The sequence below is a fragment of the Aethalodelphis obliquidens genome, unplaced genomic scaffold, assembly GCF_003676395.1.
Source record: "Aethalodelphis obliquidens isolate GAN/ISIS:26980383/991018 unplaced genomic scaffold, ASM367639v1 scaffold21, whole genome shotgun sequence".
NCBI classification, from domain to species: domain Eukaryota; kingdom Metazoa; phylum Chordata; class Mammalia; order Artiodactyla; family Delphinidae; genus Aethalodelphis; species Aethalodelphis obliquidens.
In genome coordinates this window covers 28,213,475-28,225,973 of record NW_020837965.1, presented here as the reverse complement: position 1 = coordinate 28,225,973, position 12,499 = coordinate 28,213,475, and the positions used below count along the sequence as shown (strand labels likewise).

At 66.8% G+C, this 12,499-nt stretch overlaps 1 protein-coding gene across 8 annotated transcripts in view; it reads right to left on the bottom strand.

The window, feature by feature from the left end:
* PACS2 (phosphofurin acidic cluster sorting protein 2) overlaps positions 1-12,499 on the bottom strand; it is a 62,882-nt gene that overhangs the window by 3,565 nt on the left and 46,818 nt on the right. For 2 of the 8 annotated variants that reach the window (XM_027120799.1, XM_027120800.1), the window contains exons 12-23: positions 11,915-12,057; positions 10,336-10,468; positions 9,945-10,049; positions 9,548-9,654; positions 9,067-9,221; positions 8,505-8,615; positions 7,925-8,033; positions 3,573-3,615; positions 2,111-2,153; positions 1,672-1,903; positions 651-877; positions 276-389 (exon numbers count right to left, since the gene is read on the bottom strand). In XM_027120799.1, the coding sequence (XP_026976600.1) occupies positions 276-389; positions 651-877; positions 1,672-1,903; positions 2,111-2,153; positions 3,573-3,615; positions 7,925-8,033; positions 8,505-8,615; positions 9,067-9,221; positions 9,548-9,654; positions 9,945-10,049; positions 10,336-10,468; positions 11,915-12,057 (1,522 nt within the window). Of the gene's footprint in view, positions 1-275; positions 390-650; positions 878-1,671; positions 1,904-2,110; positions 2,154-3,572; positions 3,616-7,924; positions 8,034-8,504; positions 8,616-9,066; positions 9,222-9,547; positions 9,655-9,944; positions 10,050-10,335; positions 10,469-11,914; positions 12,058-12,499 lie in introns of those variants that run through there. The other 6 variants (XM_027120801.1, XM_027120802.1, XM_027120804.1 and 3 more) reach the window with 5 other exon arrangements.

The following is a 12,499-nucleotide window of genomic DNA, read 5'->3' as shown; positions in this document are numbered from 1 at the left end:
ATTCCACGCACACCAATAGCCTCCTCCACGCGTGTTCAAAGCTCAAACTACGCAGTATGACTTCATAGCAAACCAAAGCATTTCCTGAGGTGAACTTAGAAAAGCCACCCAGCTCGGCTCTGGTTTACTTCCATATCCTCCCCCCACACACACTCCCGCTGGGGGACAGAAAGAGAGACAGAGAGAGAGACAGAGAGACAGAGAGAGGGAGGCAGGGAGGCAGGGAGGGAGGCAAGGGAGAGGGAGGCAGGGAGGCAGGGAGGGGCGGCGCTCACCCCGCAGCATGTTCTGCTGGTGCTTGGCGGTGCAGATGAGGCGGCTGATGCCCTCAATGCACTGGCTTTTGGACTCTACATCCTTGTCCTTGGTTTTCTTGGGCAAAAACATCACTAGGAGGAAAAGGGGCTGTGCTGTCCTCCCATTGTCCCTCAGGGATGGGGGGGGTAGCAGGGGCTGTGGGCTCACCTTGGCCCTTGGACCCTGCTCATCTGGACCCCCTTCCGCACAGACCCTGCCTGCCACCGCCCGCCCACCAGGAGGCCTTTGCCCGGGGCTCTGGACAGAAGCGGCCCCCAGGCCTGTGGTGCCCTCAGGGCCTGCCCGGCGGCCCCTTCGATTGTCCCGACAGCCAGCCCGCCTCCCCACCTCACCCTTCTTGTTCTTCTCCTTGGTGACCACGGTCATGGACATGGTGGGCGTGGCCGCAGCCTCGCCGCTGCTGGGCAGCCTGCTGACCTGGAGAGACCGGAAGGTGCACTTGAGTGTGTTTTTGGTGGTGGGCGGGTCCTTCCTCTCCGCATCTCTCTTCCTGTCTGCGGGCTGGGCTGCCGTCCAGTAATCCACCTGCAGCCCCATCAGCTCGGCGCCGACGCCCTGGCTGTGAAAGACGAGGGAGGCTCACCCCTCCGTCCTCAGCGGGTGACGGCAGCACCCCCACGGCTGGCACAGGCGAGGAGGCGCCCGCTGGTGCCTGTGCTGCCCGACATCGGGGGACCACCAGCAGCAGCTGAGGACGGAGGGGAGCTCGGGGCCCAGAGCCCGCTGGCGGGCCGTCCTGGTCTCCTGGGGCAGCCCCATCTGCACCCGTGGCTCCAGCATCATCACGATGCTGGGGTCACCCAGGAGTGTCCAGACCTGCCGCCTGCCCACGCTGCCGCTCTGTCTGGTGGGCCCAGGCCCACCGACCCCTTGGAGGTGCAGTCTCAGGGCCCAAGTCCTCCCGACCCTGCGGCGGTCCTGCCTGGGTGAGCTCTGCTCACGAGAGCCTCGAGGGCATCCGACGGGGGCTGCGGACCCCCCCCCACTGTCCCCGCGCCTTCTACTCACATCTGAGTTTCCAAAATCCCCTCTGTGTGCAGAGCACCCCGTACTTGTACTCTGTAGTTCCCGTCCCTAGGAAGGCAGGGGGTGGGGCGAGGTGGGGAGACACCAGGCCAGGACCGAGCAGTCCAGCGCCCCGACTCACTTGTCTGATGAGCCTTGGTCGACACCACCACGGCCCCTGCAGGGCCGCTGAGCCCACCTTCCGCCCTGACCCTCTGCTTCCTGGCACCCCAGGGTACAGCCAGGGACCACGAGGAACTGCCAGTGTTCTCAGCACAGTCCCTGCTGCGCTGGGGGGACGGACGGCGTGAGCTGGGGGGCAGCGTCCGCCCACATGGCTGCATTTACCTGGGGGAGGACAGGCCCCCGCTCACCGACGGGGAGGAGGGCGGGGTGGGTGAGGCCTCCTTGGCCGCAGGAGATGTGGACGGCGGGGTGGACGAGAGTGCGCTGGAGCCCGAGGGGGCCGCGTCATCTGAGTCACCTTGGGAAGGAGTCGGGGGCCAGTGCTGAGCTCCCGCGCTGCTCTGCCCCAAGCCCTCTGGACCCAGACATGGCGGGGAGGCCAGGCAGCTGTGGGCTGGGTGGGGGCATGTGTGGGAAGCGGGAGACCCCTCCCCCCGCCCCCCCCACCCCCCGCTTAGGCTGAGGGGGAGCTGTCAGGCCTCCAGGGTCAGGAGTGGCCCATCCATGGGGAACAGAAGCCCCTCAGCAAGGTGCGTGTTGGTGATGGGGCTGCCCCGGTCCTCCTGCACCCCAGCCCCCAATGCAGGGATGATGGAGTTACCTGAAGTGGCCGAAGATGGCTCCACTATTCCAACCTTCACCACCTAGAAGGCAACGGAACGTGCTGGCAGTGGCCCGGGGGTGGCGCTGGGACTCCACACCGGGCAGGGACCTGTTTTCCTACCACCCATCCTCCATGTGCCCCCAGCCCCCAGGAACTCCTGGGGCCGAGCCAGGTCCCAGCCCCTCAGTCTGTGGGACAGAGCTAAGCTCAAGGGAGCCACCGCCTGCGTGGTCAGCCACGGTACGGGCCCTGCTGAGGGACCTCCCTGTGCAGGGGGCGTGTTTGGGAGGCGCCCTTGAATTAAAGCAAGCTCTGTGGCCACCCCTCACTCCCGGGACGAAGGCTGCCAGCCTGCCCCTGGCCTGGCCCTGAGCTGTGGCCAGCATTCAGGACACACGTGGCCTCCGGCAGGACTGGCGCCCTACCTCCACGAGCGAACCTCTCAGGGCCCACACCCTGGACTCAGCAAACTGCGTGCCTGTGAGACTGGCGGGCGCAGATGTCAGCGGGTCAGGTGCTGGAGTGAGGGAGCCCTGCCCAGCGGGGCCCTAAGGCAGCCCTGGGGCCTGCTCCAAACCCGCGTGGGCTGCTGGTGGGGGAGGGGGGGGCCTGGCCCCACCCTGACCAGGGCGGGAGCCGTGTCACATGAAAGAAATCACGACAACAACGGCTCCTGCCTCGGTCACGCGGTGGCATCTCAAGTGCAGCCAGCGGGACAGGCCCTCCCGTCACCGCAGCAGCTTCCTCAGGACAGGCTGCTCCGGACCAGCACCCTCCAAGTACAGCCAGCAGCCACCTGACGCCTGAGCAGAGCGAACCACGGCCTAGAGGCCCTGCTGTCTGCCAGGCTGCTGTACGGCTCTCACAGCAGAGGCCGGGCTGGAGACCACGGTGGGACCAGAGGGTGTGGACGCGTGGCCTGGCCAGCGAGGAGTAGCCCTTACTCCTTGGCAGTGGGAAAAAGCAAAACCTCCCAACTTACAGGGGTGATCCCAGCCGAGCAAGCCTGCCCTGCGGCTCCCAGAGGACAGAGGCAGCCCTCTGCCCCCACCCCAGGCGGGGCCTGTCCTGAGGCCCGCCGACCCTCGGTACCCCTTGAAGAGCTGAGCCTGACACTGGGCCCGGACACCCAGGACGGTGCTGAGAACTGGATCCTCACCCCCAGGTGGGCTGCCTGCTTCCACATGTCAGGCCCCAGCAGAGCCGGGGCAGCGATACGCCTGGGCTCACCCCCCAACCGCAGCAAGAAAAAACAGAGAGCTTTAGGGTGGGAGAAACGTATAAGGCAAGTCCTCAGCTCAAACTGGTGAGGAAGGTTCTGGAACAGATCAAGTTAATGCAAGAACAGAGCGATTATGGAAGACCTCTCGGCAGAGGAACGGTCTCGCGGCAGCAGGCGGAGCCAGCCAGGCGGCAGCGAAGCCCTGCGCAGGGCACTGCCTGCCCGAGCAGTACTCACCCCTACGAAGGGAATGAACTTCTGAGAGGACTCTTCGTCGGGGCTAAGACGAGGGAAACAGACAGTTAGCGCTCTCCCCGAGGGACAGGCCCTTTCGGAGCGGCCCTGCCCCCCCCACTGCCTCGCTCCCACCCTCCCGCAGGACGCCTGGCCTGGACCTCAGACCCGCAAACCCTTCTGACATACAGCAAGGGCAAACGCATCTCTGCACCGAGGTCCAGAGGCCCACGGGACAGCCCAGAGGGGAAGGGTGGAGAGTGCAGCCTCGCCCAGGAATCCGCCACTCTATCCTGGGGGCCTGGGGCTCGGGGCAGCCAGCCCAGCCTAGCCCAAAGGTCTTCCTGCTGGCCCCACTCACTGAGCCCGGAGAGGCCGGCTTTCTGTGCCCCCAGGATGCCCCAGGAACAGTCTGGGCCTCTGCCAGTGATCGGGGGTGACTGGCCCAAGCCAGGCTAGGGAGGTTTTCTCCCAGACGGTCTGGGTAAAGCTGGTGCCCACTGTGGGGGGGGCCTATCTCCAGGACTTTGGCCTTGGTGATGGGGTGCACACGCCACGTTCTAACAGAACGATGCCCCAAGAGGAGCCCGAGGGCGAGACTGAGGCTCTGTGGGCTGTGCTGCTGCTCTGTGCCCACGGGCTCTGCAGGACTTCTGGCAGAACCTCAGCCTCACCGGAACCGCTGGTCACAGCCCATCGGTGGCAAAGGCATCCAGTGTCCAAGGGCCCTGGGTGCGGGTGTTGGCAGGAGCCGAGGGGGTGCAAACCCGTCTCTTCCTCTCCCTCTTCCCCAGCCAGGGCTGCTCCTGCCCCCGCCTGGTGCCGCCTTAGCCTGGGCTGTGGTCCGAGGGGTTCTCCCGCAGGACTGAGGCTCCACCGGCGGCTGGGAGAGCGCCTCCTTCTTGGCCGCCCCCGTGTAGGTCCCCAGGGCGGGGCCGGTCCTGAGCCTTCTGTCCCTCCCCCAGCTTCAGGGAAGATAGGCGCCCCTCCCCGCTTCCTCGGCTGGCGGCGTCCACCCAGCCGTGGGCCTGCTCTCCGAGCTGACCTCCCAGTTCCATTTGTCTCATCTCCCTAAACCAGAGCCTGTCGTCAAAGATCAACTCTTCCGCGGGTGAGTCCACACGTGCGCGCCACGCAAGGCAGTGGCCCAGGGGTGTCACTCAGGGAGAAGCCTCTGCTCCAAGCAGGTGGTTGGGGGGGCCTCCCTGGGTACCAACTCCCGGGACCAGGAGCCCCACGTCGCCAGAGCCTTCAAGAGGCCCTCCCCTCCCTGCCCCTGTGGGGGGGCGGAGGCCTGCACCTGGCTAGCGCTCCCCGTGAAGTGTGGCCACCAGCTGGCCAAGTGACCCTGGCCCAGGGGCCAGCACAAAGTGCTGTCAGGCTGGTCCCGGCAGGAGCCGCCGCCCCCCACCAAGGCACCCCCGGGATCTGGGCACCCACGACCTCTGCCCCGGCACCACCCACCCCACCTTCGCAAAAGAGACAGCAAATGTCTTTGGGTGAAAGACCCTACAGGTTCAGTCCATCCAATTGAAAATGACCAGATTACCAGTCTCTCTCCCCCTTGCAAGGAGAGTACAGTTGGAAGAGAAAACTTCTCTTTTTTCATTTCAAGCAACGAATCAACCCAAATCCTGCGCCCAGACCTCCTTCTGCATGCAGGGCGGCAAGAAGCAGGAAGCCGGGTGGGGTCCCTGGCCCAGCGCACGGGAGGCTTGGACCCTCAGGGCTCCCACCCTCGGCGAGCCACGGCCCGTCCCCCCCCGCCCCTCCGCCCCACGATCGGCACGCAGAAAGGCAGGCAAACGGGGGTCTCAAGAGACGGGACTCAGGGACTGCTCGCCACAAACGCCAAAGCCAAGCCGCCCCTGGGCCATGCAGACCACATCCAGAACGCGGCACGCGCCCGGCGAGACGGGGGTGACACCAGCTTCCACCGAGACCCTCACCCTGGACCCTGGGTGCGGAGGGGCACACGTGTTCTTGGCAGGGCAGCGGACAGAACTCCTAGGCCCTGAGCCGCGGCTCTGCGGCAAGGCCCCTGGGCGTGGCTCCTGAGACCCGCACGTGGTGGGTGGTGTGGCGTGCCTCCCCTTGAGGTGGGGGGGGCTTGGAGGCTGAGGGGGCGCAGCCCACAGGAGGCTGGTGTAGAGGCGCTGGGAAGCCCTCTAGCGGTTGCCCGGGGGGACAAACGGCGGGTCCGAGCCCAGGCCGGGAGCTGGCGCTGGGCAGATAGGCTCCTCCCTGCAGGTGCCCTCACGGGGCCTGGGCTGGAGAGGGACCAGAAGGGCCGTGCCCGCTGCCCATCCTCTCCTGGGTCTCCTGACCCCTCCAGGTAGACAGCAGCCTGTTCTCTGTCACAGCAGGCAAAGGCCGACCTGCTGCGCTTCCAGCCCCGGGCTCCAAGCGTGGATGGCACGCTGCCTTCACAGGGCTCCAGCAGGGCATCCGGAGCCCCCGCCCGACCCCCCATGCCGGTGTCACCACTGTAACGCGGAGGCGGGGGCACGAGGCACGGAGGAGGCTCAGGGTCTCCTAAGCCCCAGCTCGAGGCTCACGAGCGCCAACCGCAGCACAGTCGAGAAGCTGTGGCCCAGGCAGCGCAGCATGCCGCGGACTCCCGGCGCCTCGGCTGGGGGCGGGGAGGGGAGGGAAGCCGGCGCAGGCCCACAGGACAGCCCGAGGGGTCAGCAGCGCACACCACAGCTGGTCTTTCTCTAGCCCCTGAGGCTTGTTTAGCAGGACAGTCCAACGAGCTTAGACCCCTCCTCCTGGTCTGGCCCAGGGCCCAGCAGAGAGGCCACTTGGGACCCAAGGACCCTCCCTGGGGGGCTTTCCCAGGAGAGCAAATAACCTGAGACCCATGGCAGAGAAGCGCCCTGAGGGACCCAGTGCAGGACGCCAGGCAGGCAGAGGCCCTGTGTGAAAGGGCAACTCTGGGAGCATCCGGAGCTCAGCTCCCAACAGACAGCCAAACCGAAGGTGGAGCGGCCTTGGGGGAGACGAGCACTTCGCCCGTGTGCAGCGGTCCCATACAGGTAAACACGGCCTGGGTGCAGGGCGGCGGGGGCTTGGAGCTGGCCACTGACCACTGCCGTCACCCAGGGCGAGCTCCCCATCCCCTCTCCCCACCGCCCCCACGTGGAGGGTCCGCATGAACGCCATCCTCCCCCAGCTGCTGGTACCATGTGCTGGGAGCAAGGCCCACAGTCGGAGAGAGCTGCCAGCACCCGGCAGCTCTCGGGGTGAAACCAGCCCCTGCTGCTCATTTAAGAGGCAGCGCCGCCAGGCTTCAGAGATGGAGCAGCTCAGGGAGAAGAAGTTCAGTCGGCCATTTCTTAAACCCAAACTCAGGACGGAAACAAAGAGCCCGCCCGGCGACTTGCAGGCAGCAGGCTTTTGTCGCTGCAGCTGGGTGGGGGCCCGAGTGCAGGCCTGGCTAGGGCAGCTGGCAGTGCACCGGGGCCCACCTGCTGACACTGCTAAACAGCCTTAAAGACCAGCCAGCGGGCAGAAGGGGGCGCGGCCCCAGGGACAGCGGTACCTGAGAGTAAAGTCAAAATGAAAGTTCTTTCTCCTTTTCAGAAAGCCACCAAAGAGAAAAACATGACGTTACTAGATGCTCAGGTGCGGCGAGGCACCCCCAGGCACGGCACCAGCACAGCGGTCCCCGTGCCCCGCGCAGAGGAAGAGCCGGGAACCTTGCGCTAGGCTGTGCGCTGGCCGCCTGCAGAGGCTTTGGCTCGATTCTGCCTCCGCCTTAAGGAGCTGAGCACCGTCCCCGACGGGAGCGGGGGAGCTGTACTTCATCAGCCCGGCGTGGTCTGCCTATTCCTGCCCTTCCCCACCCGGACGCCTCTGTCCGGGGGCTGGCTAAGGGGCCGCTCGATCCCCCAACCTGTGCGCCCAGGCCCACCCCGTCCTGGGCACGGCCCCTGACCACCGTCCTGCACTGGGCGGGGTGAGAAACGGGTCTCCCTGCCGGGAAGCCCCGCTATTGGAGGAGCGAGTGCCCAGGCTAGAGAAGGCAGGTCGCTGCTGGGGGCCAAGCACCAGGACCACTATTCTTGTAACTTTTACTACCGGAAGTCCCAACACACACAACGAGAAGGAAAAAGCGGCCAGCTCATTCTAACTCCGACACGCATCGGGAAAGGGTGCAGTGGTCGAGGAGAACTGGGGGCTGCTCGGATGGCTCACAGGCTCCCCCGATCCCAGCTCGGCTTCCCTCCCGCAGAGCCCAATGAGCAACCCAAGGAGCTGGGACAGCGAGAACTGTGGGCTGCCCGCCGAGACCGCAGAGGGACGGTGGGTCGCTGCCGCCGCGCCACACCCACCCAGGCCCCAGGAGGTACCTCTTCTGCTTGTAGGTCAGCATGGCCTCCGCGATGGGCAGCTGGTGGGCGCAGTTGGCCCCTGAGATGTACTGCGTGATCCTCGACACAATGTCCGGCGTGTCCTGCACTGCACGAGGAGACCAGGAGGGGTTCGTGGGGTGCTGCACGCCAGCACCCCGAATCCAGGCGGCCATGCTGGGGGCGGCTGAGCAGCTCCTCTGGCAGCCACCCTCACGGGGTCCTGGGGAGGGCAGCAAGGCCTGTCCAAGTCCTGAAGAGCCCTCCCCGGGGGCCCGGTCGCCAAGGACCTCTGAGACTCACGGTGGGCAAAGGGAAGCATCCTGGCCGAGGCTCCACTGGCCCGGCCCGCTGACCCCACCTCCCTCCCAGGCGCTCAGGCCCCAGAGGGGCCTGAGAAAAAGGCAGGCACACAGGTCGCGTCTCAGGGGACAGCGAATGACTCGGGTTCTCACGGAGGCTTGGTGGGGTGGGCGCCAGGGCTGGGGGGGCGTGGCGACGTGGGCACGCGCGCGAGGGGCGTGGCAGCGTGGGCTCGAGGGCGGGGGCGCAAGGGGCGTGGCCGGGGCCCGGGCCTCACCGGCGCTCTGGGCCTCCAGTTTGTTGAATAGGTCTCTCCAGGTCAGATCCTGGAAGAAGTTGTTGTACCTGTAGTCCACGGAGCCCAGGTATCTGGCCACCGGGTGGGAGCCTGCGAGCCGAGGGGAGAGCATCAGGATGCGCGGACCCCGCGCGCAGTTCCGCGCCTCCCCGATGACTTCGGCCCCCAACCCCCGGTCCCCAAGGAAGCGGCTTCTCGGCCTCCTTGGAACACAGATCACTCGGCCGGACCGAGGTGTGTCCTGCAGACCAGACGGCCTCTTGCGCTGCGGGGAGGGGTCTCCTCTACACCTCAGCCCTTTCCAGGAGACAGATTTGTTTGCAACATACTGCGTAAGCCGAAAAATGGGATTTTGGTTTTGATTTGCAGAGGATTCTGATAACTTTAAGAGGTTAATAACCAACCCCTGCTTGGCACTTTGACAACAAATCCAAGACGACATCGAGTCGCCCAAGCTGCGGGGCCTGCGGGCGCTCGGAGGGCGGACGCCGCTGCCGGGCATCCGCGTGGCTCCTGCGGAGGACTCAAGCGCGCCCCTCACCCAGCGGGATGACGAGGAAGCGCATGTAGCCCAGCCAGTCGGGGGTCTTGTGGGACAGCTGCTCCACGAAGAGCCGCAGAATGGCGCTGAGGTAATGCTGCGCTCCCGCCACGGCGATCTTCACGGGGGTCGGCGGCTGGGAATTGCAGTTGCAGCTGCGGTCCCGCAGGCAGGACGAGAGGGAACAGACGCCTCAGGGAGCCGCCCCCGCCGCGAGGGCCGTCCTCGCTGGGCCCGAGGGGGGCCCCAGGGCGCCCCTGCTCCCCTCCACCCGGCCTCTCCCGCGGCTCACGCTGATGGAGTCACCGGAACCCAGGCCCCCCAGGATTCCCCCAGCGCTGAGGAAGCTCCCGCCTGGGCCACTGCTCTCCTCCCTGCCCTGGCAAGACTGCGGATCGGCAGGACGGAGCCACACAAAACGCTGGGGTGCAGAGATCCCCATGGACTCCCGGGCGGCAGCCACGGAGGGTGTGGGACTCACTATCTCTGTATCCGAGAGACGATAGTGCTGAAGGCCGCCTGGACGTCGGCAGCAGAGCACGTGCACACCACGGGGAGCGTGTGCCGCTGCAGGACGTCTGAGAGGAACTGGGAGGCGGCGGAGGGTGAGCCTCCGAGCCACCCACCACCAGCCTCGCCTGTGAGCGCGCCTCGGTCAGGGTCCTCAAACAGGCAAGGCTGGCCAGACACCCCCGCCACTCCATCCTGCGGGTGGACGCCCAGCCCCTGGACGCTCCACCCTGCAGAGGCTGCACTGCCCTTCCCCCCTCCCCTCTGCAGGGAGGCTGCGCCGCCGCCTCCCCCCTCCCCTCTGCAGGGAGGATGGGCCGCCCCCTCCCCCCTCCCCTCTGCGGGGAGGATGCGCCGCCCCTCCCCACCTGCCCCTGCCAGTCCGAGGTGTTGACAAGAATGATGTTTTCGGGGAGCTGGTCATCTGAGATGAGGATGTGGTTTAACTGGTCATACACAGTCTTCCTGGGGATCTGAAGACACAGTGCCCGCCGAACCCAGCGTGAGGGGAGCTGCGCCTGCCCCTCACCTGCTCAGCCCCACTCCCTCTCCAGCAGCCACCTGGGAGGGCTCAGACACACAGTCTCGCTGTGGACAGCGGCCACGGGGCTGAAGGCGCTGCAGCAGGGCGGCAGCAGCAGCGGCAGTGGGCTGTCCCGACAAGCCCTCCAGGTAGAGAACAAGCGCCCTCGCCTTGGAGCCACCCGCCCTGGGCCAGCCGGGGGTGGCCGGGGTCCCCGCCCTGCGCTGGGCACCCACCTGCAGCTGGCTCCGAGTGTCCGGGCAGCGCTCGTTGTCCAGGCTGTTGGCCCGCTCGTTCTGCGGACGCGCCGGCTGCCGCTCCTTCAGCGACGTGCTCCGGCCCCGGCGGCCGGCCTGCTTCCCCTCGGCCCTGCGGGGGAAGGGACGGGCTGGGGCAGCCTGCAGGAACTCACTGCCCCAGGCAGGGGCCACCCAGCAGCAGAGGCAGTTGAGGATGGTCGTGGTGTGGTGTGCACTGTCAGGCAGCAGGGCCGAAGGCCACACAGAGCCCACGAACCCCAGAGGGCCCGAGGGCGCCTGTGGGGACTGAGACCTCCCACGCCCGGGACACAAGCCTGGTGCAGCCCAGTGCCCGGCGGCCTGGAGCTCCTCCCGGCCCTGACACAGGCCTCTGTGCGCCCCAGCCAGGCCAGTGCCGGCGCCCAGACCCACTGCTTCTGGAAACTTCCTGTCACAGAAACATAAGACAGGGCACCCTGGTGCTCGAGGTGCCTGCCCCGCTGGGTCTCATGCCAGGGCAGGGGCTGCCATCGGGTAAAGAGCTAGGCTGGGGGTTTCAATACCAAATGCCGTATCAGTGCTGGGTTTTGTTTCTCGTTTCTGTGAGTAGACGTGCGTGGGGTGGCGGGCAGGCGGTGGGCAGTGAGGGCTGATCTGTGGGGCACCACCCTTGAAAATCGGGGCATAAGGCCTGATGCAGCGTGCTGAGCGACAGCTGCACGGGACTGCAGCCCCGGGAGAGGGCGGGGCGGAGGCCCATGCCGGCTCTGTGGCCCTCCAGGGGGCAGCGAGCTGTGGGGTGGGATCTGAGGCCCTGAGGCAGTGGTGGGCATGTGGCCAACTGTGGCCGGGGGCGGGGGGGGGGGGGGGGGAGGTGACCACGCAGGGCAGCTCAGAGGGCGAGGGTGGGTGCCCAAGGAAGGAGCAGCAGAGCCGGAGCAAGGACCTGATCGAGGTGGGGGAGGGGAAGAGGGCACGTGAGGGACCCAGAAGGTTCGTCCACCACCAGGAAGCCACCTGAGGTCACTGCACCTCAGACCCCAGCTTTTGATGCGGCGCTCACCCAATTACATGACCCACTCTGGGAGGCAGGGTCCTCGGGACCCCGGCCCAGTTGCCACCCCCTCCCCCGCCCCACAGACGTCCTGCGCTGGACCCCTCACAGTCCGTGAGGGCTGCTGTGCCCGTCCACACAGGCGCTGGGTCCAGCTCTCCCGACGCAGCGCACGTGGGCTCAGCGGGGCACACCCTACGTGCTCCGGCACCCAGCACCACGGGAGCAGCGGCACCTAGCACAAGCCCTGCTCCACTCGTACAGTCCCTGGTCCAGGAGAACGTGAGTCAAGGACAGCGGGACCTCCCCTGCCCTCGGAGCAAGCAGCCACACCTCGGCCCGGTCAGACCTGCAGGCGCCTAGTTCAGTGCGGATGGGGGGTGGGGGTCCAATGTGGACCTCCCGGGACGGGCCTGGAGACCTGAGTGCTTCCCAGGTGACGCTCATCCGGTCAGACGGTCCCTCCCACACAGGCCCACACAGGCATTGCCGGCCTGATGGCCTCCCCGGGCGGCCAGTCACCTGGTGGAGGGAATGACCAGAGACTCTGTCTTGGTGATCCGCCCACTGGGTGGCAGCTTCTCGGTGAACGTGTCCAGGGCAGAGGGCTCCACCTCCGGGCTGTCCTCGGGCGGGGCTGGCTGCTCCCCCGGGGTGGGCGCGCTCTGACGGACAGAGAATGGCGCTGGTCAGGAACGCACGCCCCCCGGGGCCTCCTCTCGGCCATGCGCTCCTGTGCCAGAGGGGCCCTGGGTTGGGTGAGGCTGCCTAGGCCTCTCTTGGTCTGGTGGCTCCCTGCGTGTGGACACGGCCACGTGCTGCCCTGGGAAGTGAGCTGACTTCACCCTCCAACCACAGGGCTCAGTCCTGGCTGCCACCGAGAGACCCGCACCAACCCTCCCCAAACCTCCTCTGGACCTTCCCTAAGAACCCTCACAAGGGCAGCAGGAACCAGCCGTGGTGTTCACGGGCCGTGCCTGACAGGGAAGCGTGGGGACGCATGCTGCCCCCCAGAGCTGGGGTGAATCCAGGGCGGGCCTTGACCATCCCCCTGCGGTGTGGTGAATCCGGGGGGCCCTGAACGTCCCCCAGGGGTGGGGGTGAATC